General features: G+C 48.7%; 2 protein-coding genes across 3 annotated transcripts; both read right to left on the bottom strand.

Annotated features, from left to right (window-relative positions):
- Positions 1 to 205: 205 nt before the first annotated feature.
- AIMP2 (aminoacyl tRNA synthetase complex interacting multifunctional protein 2) lies at positions 206 to 7,495 on the bottom strand. The gene is made up of 4 exons (XM_032977732.2): positions 7,156 to 7,495; positions 5,162 to 5,392; positions 3,322 to 3,556; positions 206 to 944 (listed from the first exon to the last, which is right to left on the bottom strand). Exons 1-4 carry the CDS (start codon positions 7,273 to 7,275, stop codon positions 547 to 549), a joined length of 984 nt encoding a protein of 327 aa, XP_032833623.2. The 5' UTR covers positions 7,276 to 7,495; the 3' UTR covers positions 206 to 546.
- Positions 7,496 to 8,489: 994 nt separating this feature from the next.
- LOC116956227 (putative ATP-dependent RNA helicase DDX5) lies at positions 8,490 to 18,638 on the bottom strand. Of its 2 annotated transcripts, none has more exons than XM_032977668.2 (13): positions 18,410 to 18,638; positions 14,887 to 15,088; positions 14,322 to 14,418; positions 13,957 to 14,090; positions 13,759 to 13,824; positions 13,303 to 13,444; positions 12,777 to 12,937; positions 12,436 to 12,608; positions 11,952 to 12,062; positions 11,676 to 11,737; positions 11,433 to 11,492; positions 9,713 to 9,943; positions 8,490 to 9,503 (listed from the first exon to the last, which is right to left on the bottom strand). In XM_032977668.2, exons 1-13 carry the CDS (start codon positions 18,460 to 18,462, stop codon positions 8,914 to 8,916), a joined length of 2,082 nt encoding a protein of 693 aa, XP_032833559.1. In that variant the 5' UTR covers positions 18,463 to 18,638; the 3' UTR covers positions 8,490 to 8,913. The 2 variants fall into 2 exon arrangements, with proteins under 2 accessions (XP_032833559.1, XP_032833564.1); XM_032977673.2 differs by having other exon boundaries at positions 18,455 to 18,638.
- Positions 18,639 to 19,704: the final 1,066 nt, after the last annotated feature.

Genomic DNA, 19,704 nt, shown 5'->3' with positions numbered 1-19,704 from the left:
CACAGACACTCATGAGCTCACTCGCTCGCTTCCTTAGAAAAACTCACACTTACAAGCTTTATAACCTTCCCAAAAATATACCTATTCACTCATTCTACAACACCGACCAAATTATCCACGGACTTAGCTGCTTATCACGTGCAATGCACGCTTTGTGTCCACACACCATGGCCTCCACGCTATCAGTCGAGTCATTTTGTTGCGATTTTATTTTTAAATATAATTTTATTTCTTTTAAACAAACATTTCAGACTCTCGAACGACACTCGCTTGCACAATGACCATGCATTGAACGTGCAAGGGGGGAAATGCAGCGGCAAGCCACGAACGAGCAGAAGCGCATTTTAACTCCCACAGAGAATCCGTCATGAAAATTGCAGACAGGAGTGGGACAGGAACGGTGGTAGTGGAGGGGTGGGGGGCAGGGGAGGTGGAGTTGGAGTGGCATCGCACCGATGCAGTTCCACGACAGGAGCTCTGCACCACGGATCGTGGGGGGGGCGTCATGGGGGTAGGGGAACGGAGCCCTCCATGGCCCCCCCCCCGCTAGAGCAGGCCCTTCGCCGTCTGGAAGGTAGGGTGTGCCTCGCATACCAGGCGCCAGTGCGCCACGTGCGGGGGCACCCCCACGGCTGCGGGCCCTCCCGACTGCGCCAGGGCGCTCCACATGACGATGTCGGCGAGCGAAAATTCGGCGCCGCCCAGCCAGGGGCGGCCAGGCCGGCCCAGCTCGGCGTTGAGGACCTTGAGCACAGACGCCCGTTCCTTGGGGCCCGCGGGCAGCAGCTGCAGCATGGCCACGTCCACCCAGGCATCATCCTGCGTGCGTGCGACCGGGTCGCTCCGGGTGGCGCCTGCCAGCGCCCACAGGAAGCGAGCGACGTTGCCTTCGCCCAGGACGGGGCACGCGTGAGTGACGTCCACGCGCAGCTCGGGCCGTGGTACTGCAAAGACAAAGATCCCACGTGTAGCCTTAACAGACTGTTTGGGCAAGTGCCGTTAGCGAGCACCTATGAAAGGCGGTACAGCACACAAAGGGGGGTACAGTAGGTGGCCAACACCATGCCCGACCGCCATTGCCTCCTCAGTGGCGATGTTTTTGCACACCGCACCAGATAGTCATTTGAGGAAACCTAGGAAAGGCCCAGAACTGGTTCCGTTAATCGTCACTGTTATTCGCCGTGAGAGGGAATCAAACTCGTGTCGTGCTCACCACTGCACCACCGCTCTCCACTTATATACAAAGACAAAGATCCCCCATATAGCCTTAACAGACTGTAGGGGCAAGTGCTGTTAGCAAGCACCTATGAAGGCCGGAACGGTACACGAGGGGGTGGGTGGCCAGCACCACGCCCGACCGCCTTTGTCTCCCTAGTGGCAATGTTTACACACCGCACCAGGTACTCATTTGAGGCTGAATCGACCTAGGGGAGGCCCGGGACCGGTTCAGATAATCGTCACTGGTGTTGGCCGTGAGCGGGAATCGAACCCGGGTCGCCAGGTTCATAGCGCAGCGCGCTAACCGCTACACTATCGCTCCCCACACGTATCCACACACAGAGCTGTACACAGACATGCGATTGCACAAACACACACGGTTACACACACATACGCACGCACACAAAGCCAAATGATCAACAGCATCAAAGGGCGCAGCCGTAGCCGTGTCCTCAATGCGAGGAAGTGTGTGCGAGGTGTCTGCTTACCCATCTACTGGCCACACCGGATACTCTGAATTTGTAAACCCAGCTGAGGTTTCCTTGTCGTGGCTCTGACTGAGGCTTGAGGTCGGGAAAATCAATGTCTTCTCATGTTCGACACGAGGCTTAACAGCCGCACGCTCGTCATCGCGTCAGTAACCGACGAGTCGGCAGTTCGAATGCCACGAGCAACGTTCACTTAACATTGAGTCATTTTTCGATCCACTGCGAGATGAAGGCCACCCAACACCATGTTGATCATGAGGGGGGGGGGGGGTTTGACCATGCTTCACCAAGCTGGCCAATCAATGCAGGTTGATGAAGGGGGAGTTGAGGTAGGGGCGGGGGTCCGGGATGCAGGACCAGTTCAGTTTGTTGTTGTAATTTTCTGACCTGCTCCTACTGGACATCTGTGAAAAAGAGCTTCATAGCTCATCAGATTCATCCAGTCTAAATAAAATAAAGATTTTGAGTTCAGATATCACTCACTACGAACATTAGCTGTGCTCAGGAATTTCAGTACACAAACCACTGTGCCATTGTTGCACCCGCATCACAAAATGTACGTGCAGCATGGAAAATACTGAAGTGGATGTTAAAGATCTTATTAAACACGGATTAAGCTGGCATTTGCCAAACTTCCCAAAGCAGAACACTCCTGAAAAAAAGAGTATCAACTCAGTGAAGCTCTCCTGGATAAATAATCATAATACGTTATAAAGTGGTCAATCACAAGGGTGGAACGAGTCATAGAGTATCACTCCTAACTTAACGATGGCTTACTCTCATCAGATTTTTTAATCAAAATATAGCGGCATCAAAATATACTGGTAGCAACGGAGATATCGCCAGACTTTTAAAGGAAAACCCCAGAGCGCAAATCTCAAATAAATAAAAAATAAACAAGAGATGCTGCTGTGTGGACACAGTAAATCACAGCACCCTGGCGAAGGAGGCAGTTAATCTCAGCTGGTTCTCACGTGGTTAAATAAAGGACCGATGTCAACGTGGAACGAGAGCACTACTAATAGCACCAAGTCTCACTGAGCTCCATCTCACTAAACGCCATCTCACAGAGAGGTTCCAAGCCACCCGTGTGTACGCACGTGTGTACGTGCATACCCCACCCCACTGAAAAATTGCGCACTCCCGTGTGTGTGTGTGCACACGCCACCAGTTTAGAACAGTGGTGCACTGGTTGGTCCACCGTGCTATGAACACGGCAACCTTCTATCTCAATTCGTGGCCACGGCTAACATCAGTGGCGAATCATATCTACATTTATCTTGGGCCTTCCCCAGATTGAATCAGCCTTAATTGAGTACCTATGAAGTGTTAAAAACATGAGCACTTGGGAAGCGAAGACAGTCGGGTGTGGTGCTGGCGACACCATCACGTTGTGCGCCATATGTTGGTCTTTCCAACAGTCTGTTAAAGGATTTCGCTCTCTGATGTGTTTGAGTTGTACCGCATGTTATTTGGCATAATGCCTAACATTTTACTCCAGCACGCGGAATAAACTTCTACACGGCCTATCTTTATCGCTGTCCTATCAACCGGAGGCACTAGGCACCCATGTAGTTTGTGCGCTCGTGCATGCGTGCGTGTGCTGTTCCCCCACCATCTTTCCAGATGATGGTGAGCACGAGCTGGTGGTCGCTGCGGGAGTCGTTGGCGCTGGGCGGCCCCAGGCAGAGCCGCAGGGCAGGAGGCACGGGTGCGGTGACGTTGGAGTGGACGTGTACAGCGGTCAGCACGCGGTAGCGGTGGCGCAGCAGCTCGTGCAGCACGATCACGGACAGGGGCGGCCGCGCGGGGCTGGCGACCACCACAATGTCGTGCACGACGCCACCGCCCTGGAGGCACAGAGCCAGGCAAATTCAGTCACGACTGTACTTCATCAACCCCAATTTTGATAAGATTTGGAGGACATATTTGTATTTAGCCAAGAAAGATACTGGACCAATTAATTATAGGTCAATCTGACCACCCTTTCGTTATATGTAGGTCAATGAAGTTTGACCCGACCCAGACCACTCGGTGGACTTCCAGGTATTGTAAAGTCCCTCGAAGTGTATGCAGAAAGGTGAGTCAGGTGTCATTTTAAAACTCTTGAATGAATCTTGGAAGAAAAATATCCCTTGAAGGGAAATGGAAGAAAATAAAGAACAAATAAGTAAGTTACTTTTTACCTTGACCTTATAAATGCAACAATCAAATAACGCAACCTCAGATTGTCTTATAAATATCGCATATCTCTGCAAGTTTGAAAGTGTGCCCTTCAATACTTTGGGAGTTGTTGCCATTTTCTTAGCACAGCTTCAGGCAGAAATGGATGATTCAGACTGATGACAAAGATATCACCAATGATTAGTTTAGTTCCTACTGCCACTACTAGAAGTGCTGTAGTCAGTGGTGAAATTCTAGCAATGTGTCCTGCCCAAGCCCATTTGTTTTCTTTAAAGTCAATACGATGTCTCCCTAACTTGCATATTTTCTCTAAGCCATGCGTTCCTCATTCTCTGTGCAATTCCAAGCGTGCACTTTCCCATGGCTTCTCTGTGCGCTTTTCTGCTTTTGTTAAAAAACACATTGAGAATATATTAACCATCTCAGATTTTCTGATGCAATAGTCATTCTAACAATCAATGGACATTAACTACAGAACATTATTGCATATCTCAACGAAAATGATTTCATCAGGTCTTACCTGGTGATAAATAATAGCAATCAAGGCTAAACGTGGCACCTCTTTCTTTGACTCTGCCCCTTCATTTCGTATTGTGTACATGTCTGTTTTTTGCGTTTGTGGGGGGTCAATGTCACTATACGAGTCTATTACTTATTTTCCACTGGTACAACCCGAGCCAAACCGGGGCCATGTCGAGTTAACCCAGCATGGCTCAAGAGGTGTCAAGTTGTATCCACTGAAGAACCCGAGCTCATGCTGCTGATGCAACGTATGACGAAAATGACTGAACCCGCCTCTGGCTCTGGTTGATCCTGAACCAGATTCATATGTTTTGTGAGGATAGCGTATCACAGTGTGGCTCTGGCTCGGCACAGAAAATAGCCGGTGTAAAGACACCCATGCCATGAGTGCAGAGCCCTCATGGCATGGGTGCAACTGTCTAGCTTGGGTATGCCAGTGGAAAAGGGGTAAATGTTTGTCCTTAAGTACCCATCTCTTTCACAATTTCTGAGTTTGGCCTCGTGTGCCTGAGTCTGTACGTGACCCTGTCAGCCTGTGTAAGATTGCTGCCTTGGTATCTTAACCCTCGCATTATCCCCGTCTCAGAATCGCCAGCCTCCTCTAAAGACGACCGCGTGTGTTGTGATCGAAACGTCGTAGTTTTTTTTTTTATTTTCTTTGAACCTACCAACGTGACTTTAGCGAAAGACCAAAATAATACAAAAAAAGCTGTCAATGTTGCCACGCTGATGGTTCCGCACCAACGTACCATGCCAAGGATAGTGTCAAGCTGCCCAACGTGTTGGTGGTGGTGGTGGTGAGCAGGGCACGAGGGAAGCTGCGGCGAGGAGCTGGCACCGGCTGCAGGGGCTGAGCTCTGGGGCCCGCTGGGCACTAGCACGGCTCGCGCCAGATCATCCACCTCGTCCCGCAACTTGTGTAGCCGGCGCAGCATCGCCTCCTGCCGCTGCTCCAGCTCCAGCAGGGTGGCATCCTCCCCCTGCACCGCACATTCCAGCAAAGTTGATTTCTGTTCTAAAAAAGACTGTGGCATGATGAACTGCTTGTCTTGTCTACCCCTAGAACTGGTTGGTGATGGGGGCCTGGGTTGCCTGAGACTCACTGGGCTCAGGTGGTTTCATCCACCCATACGTGGCTTTGTTGGTACTGGGTTGTGCTGCGTTATTGCCAGGGCCGGATGAAGCTTTATTAGGGTTCAGTATTTTGAGAGCCCCACTTTGTATATTCAATTACTTCCCTTTGCTGTTTCACCACTACCCATGTCTGATAACACACGATTGTTATTTATCTTGGTTATTTCAGTTCTGATTTAATACACGATTTGTAAAGCTGATTGACAGTTCCAAATAAGAACGGCGTTTCAATTTCGACACAACTCGCGGTAACAACGTACTGTACACGCATGATGATGCGGCAGGGTGGCGCAATAGTAACACTTGTGTTCCTTGTGCCTCACGGCCAGAAGATCCTGGGTTCGATTCCTGACTCGGGCGCCTTTGTGGCGTTTGTATTCTCTCTCCCTGTTCTGCGCGAGTGTCCACGGGATTCTCCATTGTCCTCCCATAGCTAAGAGCATAAACCATCACGCGAAGTTCGGTCATCCTCGCAGTGGATTTTGGCGAACCATCGAACAAAGACGACCGCTTTGACGCTTTCAGATGCGTTCATGTCGCCGTCTGGAACGCTCTTGCATCGCGATATTTGGAAGCCACCGGAGCAATGCACTTTGAAAGCTATATTGAAAGCTCATTTCTTTAGAACTGCTTTTTGTGTTTAATTTGTTGGCCTTACCCCGCAACCTCCGATTAGCACGGATGGTTACGTAGGGTGCGAAAAAAGTTAAACATACTGTACAAAAATACACGCATGCAACGTGGGCTGAAATTTATCGCAATAACCCAGGAACCATTCTCACGCGAGTCATAACTAATCATCTTACCATTTGTGTCCCCATCACACACCTGTCAACCCCTTGCCAGTGCCTACCTTTTTAAGATACCAATTGAGACCTTATAGGTCACCGCGAACCCTTATTAAACTCAACGATCATCCTACAAAGTCCCATCACAAGGCAAACACACAAAATACAAATGTTTTTTGTTGTTGCTGCCCGTATTACGGACCTCAAAAACTCAATTTCCTTGTGCAAGAATCCGGGATTAAACCGACCGTCTGTGTTCGCAGGGTATGCCATCACCAAGTACCATGACAAGTACCATGAACAAAAAACACAAGTCCCACATTGAATCCCCATCGCCAAGCCGCGTGGCGTCTCTTCGCGTAGTGTCAAGACGATCACTCTCCAGGCGCCTCTGACCACCACGCGAATCGAAGAATTAACGCAAAGGCCCCGAATATAAAACAAAAAAATAGAGTGCAACACAGCCAGAAACGAATTCACAACGACGGTAGAACGTGCAGGGGGACTCCCAAGTGTTGAAAAATCACGTTAATTTAATTCCAGTACTGTATTTTAGCGACATGTGCCGGTTTACGATGGCCCTGAAGAGGCCGTGTTGCACGGTGGCGCTGAACGCTATTTTATTAAAACTTTCTCATTGTATCACAACAAGGAAACAAACTCGCCACGACAACGGCAGCCAGCGGACACCTCCCCGCGAGACTTAAGCCCAGGAGACATTTTTTTTATCCCGTGTTCGCGTTAAATGTCCCCTCAATCCGAGCGGCGCAAGGCCCAAGCCTACACGCTTTTCCTAACAGCCCTGCCGGGCATCCCCGCACCTGCGAGGCAGCGGCAGCGGCGACCCCGGGGGGGGCGGCGTGGACGCCCGGGAGACGGTACATGCAGCCTGGCAGATCCTCCAGCGGCGCCGAGCTGTAGAACGGCTTCACCTTGTACATATTAATTAGTATGTAACTGGACGATAACTCTTCCCGCAACACCCCTCCCTAACACGACAGTGCAAACTACCGCGCTTTGCGATCTGCGGGCGCAGGAGGAGGGGTGGGGAAGGACGCCAGCGGGTGGCGTGAGCCTGGCGGGGAGGCGGAAGTGGTCGGGCAGCACGCGGTTGGAGACTTCCGGTGGCCTCAACGGGAACGCAACGAGCGCCGGTTGCATTTTTGTTGGCCGTAAAGCAGCGTGCGGGGAGGGGGTGGGAGGTCGAGGGTGGTGGCTCTTCCGCTGTAGAGGGACTCTTGTTGACGAACGAGTTGGGTACCAGAGGGCTGTTCCCAAGTCGATTTGTTCGCGAGTCCCAACGTTTACTCCCCGTCGATTCGAAACGCGCTGCACGGCGTGTACACTAAACACGGGGAATGGCTTTAAGAATTGTATTATCTCCTGTAGATGCCACTGGTTCTTCACGTTCTGCAGATGTAAATGCCACTGGTTCTTCATTTTTTTGCAGATGTAGATGCCACTGATTCTTCATGTTCTGCAGATGCAAATGCCACTGGTTCTTAGTTTTTTGCAGATGCCACTGGTTCATGTTCTGCAGATGTAAATGTCACTGGTTCATGTTCTGGAGATGCCACTGGTTCTTTATTGGCTACAGATGTAGTTGCTACTGGCTCATGTTCTGCAGATGAAATCTACATGACATGCAGAGGTCTGTTCGTATTTCTGAACGTTTCTAAGTCGATATTCATTAGTTCCTGTACTGTATACACTGCCTCGTCTTCGCTTATCGCCGTACTGACCAGCGTGAAGAGACCCTCCACCAGTAATAGATTCGTTAAAATTGCATCCAAATTCTTGACCCCAGAATTTTTCCAATTTTATTTCCAAAACACTTGATCATGTAAATTTTTAAAAAAATTCGTTACAAATATTTGTACATTCTTATAAATTGTACAATACGTTAAGTAAAACAATACCAAGAGGCTCAGGATCAGCGGGATCTAGAACAGTTGAGATATTGAATTGTCACGCGAGACGAGTACAACATGGAGCTCTTTTAGGCTTCCTAGATCTGAAGATTTGAGCTAAGACAGAATATAGACAATGTGAAAAGAAAATGCCTCAAAGACGTAATGGCTCCCTTTGTCTCGCTGTGCTTAAAAAAGCGATCCGAGACCACAAACGCGTCGCACACCACCACACTGACCACTCGTGTGCTCATTGGCCTTTATTGAAAACGATACAAACATGAGTGCTACGCCATAATTTGGTAACACTACAAATACATAGCTCTGAAAAGGTTAAGACTATACAAATAAATGGGAATGTGTCAAACACCTTCACAAGGACTTTTTTGTTTAAACCAAAAACATGCTACTTACCATGGGATGATTGCCCCGATAATGCAGAACCTAACTCCATTCCTAGTTCCCCCCCCCCCCACCCTGAGTCCATATTAAAAGTCCAATCGTCACACTCGTGTTGTCAAAAGAGGGACACGAGGAATGGAGTTGGACAATCACTTTTACACCATTTTTCTAAATCAAGGAACAAAAGTATATATAAGTAAATGTCCTTAAATGTTTGATCTACTTTCGAAGTGTTAATACACAAGTGAACAGAAATGAAAAGTGAAATCAGTTTTTAACTCCTGGGGGAGGAGGGGGTGGGGGAGGAGGGGGTACAACACCATTCGTAGGCAAACAGAAGTTCGCCTGGTTTATGTCAGGAATGAAGTTGAGGCTCATGAGCGGCATGGGTGACTGGTACTGACTGTACTGCTGCGCAAGGAGGGTTGAGATTTGGGGCGTGCTCGCTGTAAGAAACTGCTGCTGCTGTGCTGACTGCTGCGAGCTTTGGTCCCCACCCACCTGGGCCAACTTACCGTCCCTGGCAGCAGAGAAAGAAGGGATCAGTCCCAGGAGACCTGGCTGGCCTATTAGGGATAGACCACCTTGTGGTGCTAACCCTAGCAGGCTTTTTTGCAGCATCTGGCTCTGGCTGCTGTTACTGTCAGCATCTCGGTTCGAGCCAGAGTCTCTGTTCCCTCCCGATAACCCGTACCCACGATCCCGACTGCTCCCGCTATCGCGGTCCCGACCACCACGGTCTCGGTCGCGATCTCGGCCGGAGCCAAAACGACTTCCGAAGCGATCACGTCGATCGTCATCGCTGTCATCGCGGTAACTGCCGCCACCTCCACCACCACCACGGTACCGGGAGCGACCTGTATATAGACAAAAGGGAGGGGGGACATGCTCAATACAGCATGCGGTCACACATCCCTGCACAAACCACCACCCTGTTAAGGACCTACATTCAATTGCTGTTTACTGTACCAATGTGAAAGATGAACTCAAACCCAAAGCAAAATAATCTCAATGCTAATTTCCAGTATATTTCGCAAAGTGAAAATGAATGTTATCTGTGCAATACCTTTGCCTCCACGGGCCCCGCCAGCCAGCTCTAGCAGCTTGGGGTTGATGGCCTGGTTGGCCTCTCGTAGAACGTTCACCAGGTCGTTGGCCTGGCGGAGGTTGGATGGAGTAAAGAAGGTGTAGGCAGTGCCCTTGTTGGTGCTGCGAGCTGTGCGGCCTATGCGGTGTACATAGTCCTCCGACGAGTTTGGGTAGTCGTAATTGATGACAAATTTGATGTCTTCCACGTCTGAAGGGTGACGCAGCAAGGCGCCATTTACACACCGCAAGACAGCCACACACACAAAGTCAGACTCGGTCGTGCAAGGATTAGCCACTTACCTTTGCCCGTTGTTCAGTGGGAAGAGAGCACACATTCTACTGCATATGCCGGTGCGTGCGTGTTTGTGAGTGCGTGCGTGCCTATCAAGACGATTCCACCATCGTGCCCCGCCACGGGCATGACGGACAGGCACCCGCTTTTCGGATGTCCAATCCACGAGGGGGCGCCAGTCGCACTCTGCGCGGCCGAGTGCTGGCAAGTGTCCAGCGTTCGTTGGCAACCCCCAGTGGCCAGGCAGCCGGTCTCACCAGCCACTCTGATAGCCGGATGGTCGCATTGGCCAGCTGATCGCACCAGTCACTGCTGTTGCCAGCTGGTCACAATAGCCAGCCGATGCCTTGAGCCAAGCCGGTCGCACCAGCCACTGGTCAGTCACCAAGGGTTGCTTACCGCCAAGGGCTCAGACAGTGCCTCTGTACTGTGGGGCATGGCTACTTGCCAATTGCACTCTGACCCAACTCAAATTCTGAGTGCTGCTGAAAATGCAGTTGAAGAGTAAATAAAAGGGTTTTGATTGCTATCAAGTGCACTGCCTGAAATCACATGGAATGCAACATCCCAATTTGGCGGTGGCAGGTCCTGACATGACTTGCACGGCAAGGGAGGAACCAGGCGCTCCACAGCCAGGCTAAAGCCACCCGCTCAACTTAAAATACCTCAGGGCTCTGGGCTGTCGGGCCAGTGTGGTCATCGCCGTCATTTCAAATGGGACGCTGGGAATGCTGCCCCACTCCCGGACGCTTGTCCGGGTAGGAGGCTGCAGCTGCTCTCTCGCGTTTTCAACAATTACTAACCATATTATCAATGTCTTCGGTTGCATTTTTGCCTAAGTCGGCCCACAACTCCAGCAGGCAGAAGCATGTCCATCTGCCGTAGGCGTTCCACCTGTTGTGTGCGTGCTGTTGGACACGCTGCTTTATGAAGCACGCCCTTGGCTTTGCAGCCAACTTCAGCGTCACTGGCCGGCAGATTGGGCTGCGGCAGGACAGCGGGCAGGCTTTAAGAGAGAACAGCCCGCGTTAAGGCAGCTTAGCATTTTCCCAAGTGGCGGCAGTGCAGGCGATGAGCACTGGCGCCCACAGTGGCGCCCACAGAGGCCCTCGGTTTAAGCCGAGGCAGACTACGCGAGTAGGCTGCTAGGCGGTGGACGGGTGGCTGGCGCCTAGAGGCCTCTCCGGCTCGCTCGTGTCCCCTGGCCGTCATGCCAAGGCCCTGCCGCGCGCAAGGCCAAACTCCTGCACCTTATCGTCGCAGGGAACACTAACACAGAGCACAATTATACACAGGCGTTCATCACACATTGCACGTTTGGCCAAGCCTCCCCAAATTCCTCACAATGCGAAAAAAAGTAGATGTGCTTAAAAATTTGAATCAACATTTGCAAATATTTACAGACCTAGTCCTCTAGAAGCAACGTCAGTCGCAATGAGGATGGGGGCCTTGCCAGTGCGGAATTCTGCAAGAAAACAAATGGGGTTCATGCATAAATACATGAACACATATGCACAGAGGGAGTTGCAACAAATAAAAGTCAATGCCAACTGTAATGATGAATGATTGCAAACTTTGTAAAATTGCAAATGGGAATTTTCTGATATCCTTGGAGGCAAATTAACAATTTGTGACTGATTGCATTTACCACTCAGAACCCAATCTCGCTCCGGCTGACTTTTGTCTCCATGAATGCACATTGCCGGCCATCTGCACACAAAAGTCCATCAATGAAAAAAATGTAGACATCAATAACAAAGGCTATACCGTTAGTGCGCCCATATTAAGGCCAACACAGGCTGATGACCATAACCCACACCCCACCCCGTGCGAATGACATACTGTGACACCATTAAGAGGTATGGGCAACTGCGCTTGGGTGCGAGTGTGCTTGCGTTCTGACGTGAGAAGAGTGCAGGCTCACCCGTCGCGCCTCATCCTCCGTGTCAGGTCATCCACACGCCGTTTAGTCTCCACAAAGATGATCGTCTTGTTTTCCTTCTCTGCCATGATCTCCTCCATCAGGCGGATCAGCCTAACGACACGTACATACACATTCTTCATCAACCACAAGCACATTGCGTCCAGCGGTGAACTCTCCACAGCTGGTAGGTCATTGCCACCATGAGACTTTACAATTAAAATTATCCTGTCGATGATATGCTGTTACATTGAAGCCAATGAAAACTATAGTGTATAAATTGTGAATGAAAGTCCAAATTTTGACAATATATTAAATCTCAGGGGGTAAGAATTGTTACCCGCCTTCTAGTTATTTGCTTCATAGTGCTGACAAGTGTCAGCAATATTAAATAGGCAGATAAGGCATGGGCCGAGCAGTGTGCACAACTGCAGAAGCGAGTCCCAGCAGTCACGCGAACCCTTGACGGCCATGCACATCAACTCACTTGCTGTCTTTCTCGCTGTCCATGCACACGTCGACAATCTGCAGGATGTTGTGGTTGGCCGATAGCTCAATGGAGCCCACGTTGATCTGGATGTAGCTCTTCAGGAAGTCCTCTGCAAGCTGTCGTACCTCCCGGGGCCACGTGGCGCTCCACATGAGCGTCTGCCGGTCCGGCTGCACGGACGATGCAAGCACCGAGCACAGCATCAGTAATCTGTGAGCCTTCGACTTTTGGTTAAGCCTATACTTCACAGCTCATGATGAGCTAATGTCCAACAGAATCTTATATTCTGAATAAACGCAATTCATTTGTTCAAATGGTTTTATATCATATCATAATACCCGGATCTGGTCAACGATGGTGCGGATCTGTGGCTCGAAGCCCATGTCCAACATGCGATCGGCCTCGTCCAGCACCAGGTAGGTGCAGCGCCGTAGGTTTGTCTTGCCCGACTCCAGGAAGTCAATGAGGCGCCCCGGGGTGGCGATGCAGATCTCAACTCCTAGAAAAGACGGAGCACATCGCGATTCTACCTTCGGCACAATGTCCACACGGCAATGCAATTGGCACCGTTGGACCAGAAAAGACACTCGTACCAGCAATTGTGTAAAAACTTTAGTACGACCTAGGGAAGGGATTTCATAGCATTTTTAAAAGAGTATGTTAGCATTACATATTTTTAGGAATGGAATAAAAAATACAGTTTGCCACATATAACCACAAGATCTTTAGGACAATTTAATAACGAGCAGTCTTGACCGCAATCCAGTAAGATTGATGAACTGGGAAAATGCGTAGAGCAATATAAATCTGAAATCTAAACGTTGATGCTTCAGAGCACGATGAACGCATGACAGGGGAGCGCACCTCTCTCAAGGTCGCGCAGCTGTGGGCCCTTTGGGGCTCCACCGTACACGCACGTGGACTTGATGCGTGACAAGCGGCCGTAGTCCTGCGCGACCTGCTGCACCTGCTGTGCCAACTCACGCGTTGGTGCCAGCACCAGCACCTGCAAACGAGCACGATTAGCCATACCTGCTCCATTTCGGCATCACTTTCACCGATATCACGAGTGTTTTAAATAATCCACAGCAATCTCTAATATTAAACAGGTAGATATTTCACATTCCTTAACTTCAATCACTCAATGTTTACAATTTTAATGAGTCAATGTTTACAATTTAAATTTGATCAGTTATATAACAATATAAATTAACAACACATTATTTAACATCGTGTCCACTTAACACAAGACACCAACAGAGATTGTAAAACATGCAGATCATGCTCATCTCGAACAATCACCTCAGATATAGTACTCACCACTGGGCCATCGCCACGCTCCAGGAAGGGCTGGTGGTTAATGTGCACGATGGCTGGAAGCAAATACTGCAAATAAACAGAGCAACAAGGATGTATTTTAAGATTTCTGTGGCATGAAGCACAAGAGGCACAACTCTGTGAGTGCCCAACCGAGTCATACGTCACTGGCGAAGTGGTGAAAAGGGCGGAGGCACTCACAGCCAGGGTCTTTCCTGAGCCCGTCATGGCGATGCCAACCATGTCCTGCCCGCTCAACGCCAAGGGCCATCCCTGTGCCTGGATTGGGGTGGGCTCCTTAAAGTTCAGCTGCTTTATGACGTCCATCACGTAGGCTGAAAACGTAGCATCATACAGACTCAACACCAGCTACTTGCCTACGATGCAACTCAAAACTCTCAGAAAGATGATATCCAGTACAAGTAAACAAACCTACTGCGTGCTGCGCAAGGTTTGTCATGGGAAAAGTTGCGAATATGGTAACATAAGCGACATTCCTTTAATAAGTTGTTTGTGTACGTGCTGCAAAATGTATGAAATGTACGCTATTGATTGGTTCTACTCACAAGGGAAGCTGGCCTCCTCGAAACTGAAAACCGGTTTGGGACAGCTCTGCCCTTTCACCGTGATCTCCTTCTTCCGCCTGTACTCATCCACCTCGTGCTGCGCACACAACAAAGGCCGTGATGTTGGGTTCTCACACAAGATGCACACCACATACTGAGAGGCAAGAGCAGTAAACACCCAAGGTGACGACTACACAATAGTTAAGATATTTTTACAAAATCCGTGGTGCACGAGCACAGCAACAAAAACATCAATATTCCATAAAACTAGAGGGTCCTTAAGATAGACTAAGTAAACAAAAGGCGGCTGGGACAAACATAACATTTTGAACTTGGGTGTCAAGGGCCAGTTGCATAAAATAGCTCAAGTGTTTTTTGCCTCATGCCTTTGAAAGCAAAAAAATAAACGATAGGAGCTGGGTGACTCGTCTGAGAATTGTGCTAAGGGCTGCTTGGCTAGTTTTTTAGGTTGACCACTGTCCACTCCCTCATTTTTTCCAGGTATGGCCCCCTTTTTTATACCTTTCAACCACTTACCACTTCCCGTGGCACAGCACCTGCGTACCTGGCTCCGGCGTACCACGTTGGGACTCTCCACGTAGAAGTTCTTCTCGAAGCGTGGGAGTTTGCTCATGTCCCACTTGACCTTGCGCAACTTCTCGCCAGGCTGCCCGAACTTCCTCATGCCGCCGCCGCCGCCACCACCGCGGTCACCCCCACCGAACCCGCGGCTGCTGCCGAAGCGCGGGCTGGAATCACGACCCCACCTAATTCAGGAGTGGAGGGATGTGTTTTATTGGCTGCCGTGTGGTGCTGTGGTTAAATCGCTTCACTTATGTGGATTACAATTCAAATTCCAGTACGGGTTTGCTCAGTTGGTTTTATCTTTTTGTGGAAAATTAAATGTTGCCCCCTGCCAAGAGAATATGAAATTGCCACGATATTCCACCTCATTAATAGTTTTACGACAGAGACACTAACTTCAAACTGAAATACAGACTTAACAGTTAACAAATATCAAGGTTTTTGCTTATTTTAAATGTCAGCTTAAGTAACACAGTGAGCCTAGTGCCATACATTCACCAATAACATTTATACAATTTACACACTTAAACCATCTGTATAACTCAACACTCACTTGGGACATTGGTTCATGCCTTTGCTCACGTGAACCAGGATGAGTGCATCCCACACCCAAGTGCGCCTGGCTCCCTGCCAGGATTCATGACCAAATGATCCTCATGGTGGTGCCCCAGGGTACCAAATAATACAAAACGGCCGAGGCAATTAAATTTTATTTCTGGGACACTATTTTTTCCAGGGGTGTTACTTAACTCCGCGACTGGGGTACCAATCAATCCGAAATCAGTGCTACTCAGCGATGTCGAAACGCCAAACATTTATTTAAAAAATCCGTTATCGAAAAATTCAACTGTGAATAGTGCATCGTGTACAGCTCGTCGAGATTAGTCGACTGTTGATGGCCGGCGATGCGGCAGACTAAAAATGACTGCATCACGGACATTATGCGAGAGCCGGGGTACCGACAGAAGGTTCAATTGTGCTTCTACGTTTTCACGCCTAAATTACAGTGCCGGACCAAGGCAGGGCTAGCCTTGAAAGAGTCGAGGACCCACAGCTCCATGTACGGGAGGTCACGTGGCCTGGGCTACGGCTGAGCGGGCCGCATCCGTGGTGACCTTCACCCCACCCTGTCAGCGACTTGTTCAGGGGGTTTGGACAACGTAAAAACACACGGGGCTAGCCTCATTGGTATACCTATAGAACACGCAAGCCGTGTATAATAGCCAACAGAATACAGCATTTGACTGCCCATAAACATCTACAGCTGAGGCATAATCAATCTCCATATTTCAGTTGCTATATCAACGTATTCTCAGGATTTAAAAAGCACCCACCACCCCCTTGCCGATGTTTTTTTGTGTTGCTGACGAGCGTGTCGATTTCTTTTTGGGTTTATTTTAAGGCACGAGTTTACGTTGCGCAGTTACTTTCCAGAACGTCTCTAAAATCCGGAGAATACGGCAATAACTGGAATAGACAATGACAAAAAGTAAACATCAACGGTCAAAGCAAAGTGCCCGTGCTTCCCAACCTCGCATTACATTAGTTGTCCCCCAGACTTGTTATGGTGGTGGATTTTGCTGTGGCTGTTACAGTACAGTGAATTTTGATTTAAAGCTTTCTTGGTTCTTTCGGTAAAGTCACGTAGAAGGGAAACAATAAACTAATAGAATTTATTTTGTTTCCCTTCTACGTGAATTTACCGAAAGAACCAAGAATATATGGTAAAGGGAATGTTTGTTTTAGTCGTTCGTCATAAATGATCGTTACTGTGTGGTTATGAGATCGATGAGTGGTTGTATTCTGATCGACGTTGTTGTCCGAGAGAAATGTCGTGGAGGTGATTCTCGGCTTGAGACCAAAGAATGTCGGCAGCGTGTTTATTTGTATAAAAGCAATGAGAATTATTGTTTTTTATGGTTATCTGTTCAATTGCAAATATTTTGGCGTGGTTATGCTTGTTACAGATGTTTACTTTATTTCGTAGTTTTTAATTATAGCTATTACGCAAATTATAAATGTATTCACCCAGCCATGGCGAATATAACACCGTTTGAGACTAGGCTCGAAAGATGTCTCTGGTGTGGACCAATCAGTTTTAAAGTCAATGCATATACAGTATTATCAGAGTATGTTTTTTGTTTGCATTCTGACCACAAGTATTGTGGTTAATGCAGACATGATTCCTTGTAAAAGGTTTCAGTTTGGTGTTTTAACGTCTTAACACAGCTGTTTTGTTGCCAGAAAAAAGGGGGAAACCCTATTATAATATAATACACTTGAGGAGCCTACATCGAGACAGCAAATTCGTTTTTTAAATGCTATATTTCCCTTTTTTTACTTCGTGGAAATAAAAATTGGGAGAGCACCTGGAAAAAAAGGCCCACCGCACTGATTAAGTTGATAAACTTTTCTGTACCTGACCCGGGGTCAACCTCGCTGACCCGGGGTCAAACTCGCTGACCCGGGGGCAACCTCGCTGACACAGCGGCAACCTCGCTGACCCGGGGGTAACCTCGCTGACCCGGGGTCAACCTCGCTGACCCAGGGGCAACCTCGCTGACCCGGGGTCAACCTCGCTGACCCGGGGTCAACCTAGCTGACCCGGGGTCAACCTCGCTGACCAAGGGGCAACCTCGCTGACCCGGGGTCAACCTCGTTGACCCAGGGGGATTGATAAAACTCGAAACTCGGATCCACTCGATTGCCCAATGCGTCACTGCGTCGTGGATTGCAACATTTTTGTTATTGTGGTCATTATTGGCGCTGCGTCACGAAATGTACAATGTTTTTTTGAATAGTATCTCTTTGGACGTTAATAGCAGGTTGTGAATGTTATCTCGTCATGTTCGTTTATATATTTAAGTTTTAACGTCTCGTCGAGTCACGAGTTATATTTTAAGTTTGCCGAAGATGCGTCACGTCCCTACTACAGTACTACTACAGTAGGGACGTGTCTCGCTGTGAAATTATTACATTATCGCCGAAGTTCTCGCTTAACTTCTAACCGCGTACCGGTCAATATGCTTCATTAGTAACACATGCCATTGGCCTTAACGTAGCACATGTTATCATTGGCAGACCCGCGGTGTTATTGACCGTGTCGCGTCGCCAACGCAGCGTCGGGAAATGTTTACTTTTATAGTTGCTCTCTCGTAACGTTAGCCCTATATTATAGTTATTACAACTGTTAGCATGTTGCGTGTATTACAGGTGTTAGTATTGTTGCAATGTGTCGGTGTGCTATCATTGCCCTCGTTACGTATTTAACAAGCGATTAATGTCAGCACCTTCACCCGTTGCCTCCCCCGCCTTTGTGCGATGTCCTCACGCAAATTAAGACGTTACTTTTTTTTAACAAATAAACCGTTATTTTTGCGTTTCTTTATTACGTCTAATAACTACTCTTATGTGTTGTTATTAGTATCGCTGCTGTTGTTGTTGTTGTTTGATCTCCCCCCCGCCCCCAACTCCACCCCTCGCGTTGTTGTTCTCTAACGAACCTGTCGCGGCCGCGATCTCTATCGCCGCGATCTCTATCGCTGTACCCCGGCATGTCGAAGAGACGTTGGCGACAACGACGACGGAGTAGAAAACGACGACGGTAGACGAGGTGGACGCAGAAGAAGTCGTCGCGCTGTAGGAGGAAGAAGAGGAGGAGGCGACGGGGACGACGCCACTCGCAAGCTTCAAAATGGCGCCTGCCTTTGCTCTGACGTCACCGACCTTCTTAAAATGGAGTCCGGTGGCGTCGACATAAAAAGTGGGGTTACATGACGACATCGCGAATGTATGACGTCACAAGTGTAAATCGGGAGGGAGGCGGCGGGGGGGGGTCACGTGACGTTTTCTTCTAGGCAAAAATGACGCGCGCTTAAAGTGCTTTTCAACGTGGCCTGTCACGTGACGTCTTTGCACGAACGTGAACAGCTTCAGAATGAGAATGTATGTACTGCATTTTTAATCCAAAGGGATATCATAGCAGTCAACCCCCTGATCAGTGCCTTTCTTGTTAAAGACCAATTCAGACTTTATTGGTCACCCCGCGCCCTTTCACCATTCATCCTACAAAGTCCCATCACAATAAAACAAACAGAAAGTCTTGTTGCCCGTATTGAAACGGCTGTATGAACATGAAAACTCAATTTCCCTGCACAAGAATACATGGTACAAATCGTACGGGTGGACAGCTATGGAATCCGATGAGCTATAAAGCGCTTTTTTTGTACAATGTCCAGTAAGGGGGGGGGGGGGTCAGAACGTAAGAACAAATAAACTATTGGAGTGCAAAGTATAGGAACTATCGCTACACAAAGAACTGCGGTGATGCTACTACGGCGTTCGCAGTCGCGCACAATTAACAAAATTCGCATTCGGCAATAACACTGCTTTAAAAAAACCTACGTAACGTTTCAGGCAATGGGCCTTCTTTACCTCGGTTCTACCGTCCTTTAAAGGGCAATTTCCCGAATAATCTATTACATGTCTTCTCAATGCTGTTGACGATTGTGCATAGGAAGCGTAATTGAAGCAATGCAAATCCCCACCACGGCACCATCCATGACCATCTCCCCATTTACCACCCATGATCAATCCACTGCTGAATGAATGCATGTATTCCCACAACCAAATCCGGGGAAAATTTGCACAGCAGGCCCCGGTCTATGAAGACCGAGCAGTACCTTGTACTGTATAGTTTTACAATGCCATCAGGTCTCGGTACAAATGAATTCTCCTGTCACCCAGATGGTCAGAACGTTCGGGTTTGCCAGTAGATCGAAGCCGACAATGGTCAAGC

This window comes from Petromyzon marinus, chromosome 3 (assembly GCF_048934315.1).
Source record: "Petromyzon marinus isolate PM22_M1 ecotype Great Lakes invasive population chromosome 3, UKy_Petmar_22M1.pri1.0, whole genome shotgun sequence".
Lineage (NCBI taxonomy): Eukaryota > Metazoa > Chordata > Hyperoartia > Petromyzontiformes > Petromyzontidae > Petromyzon > Petromyzon marinus.
This window is presented reverse-complemented; position numbering and strand designations above follow the sequence as displayed.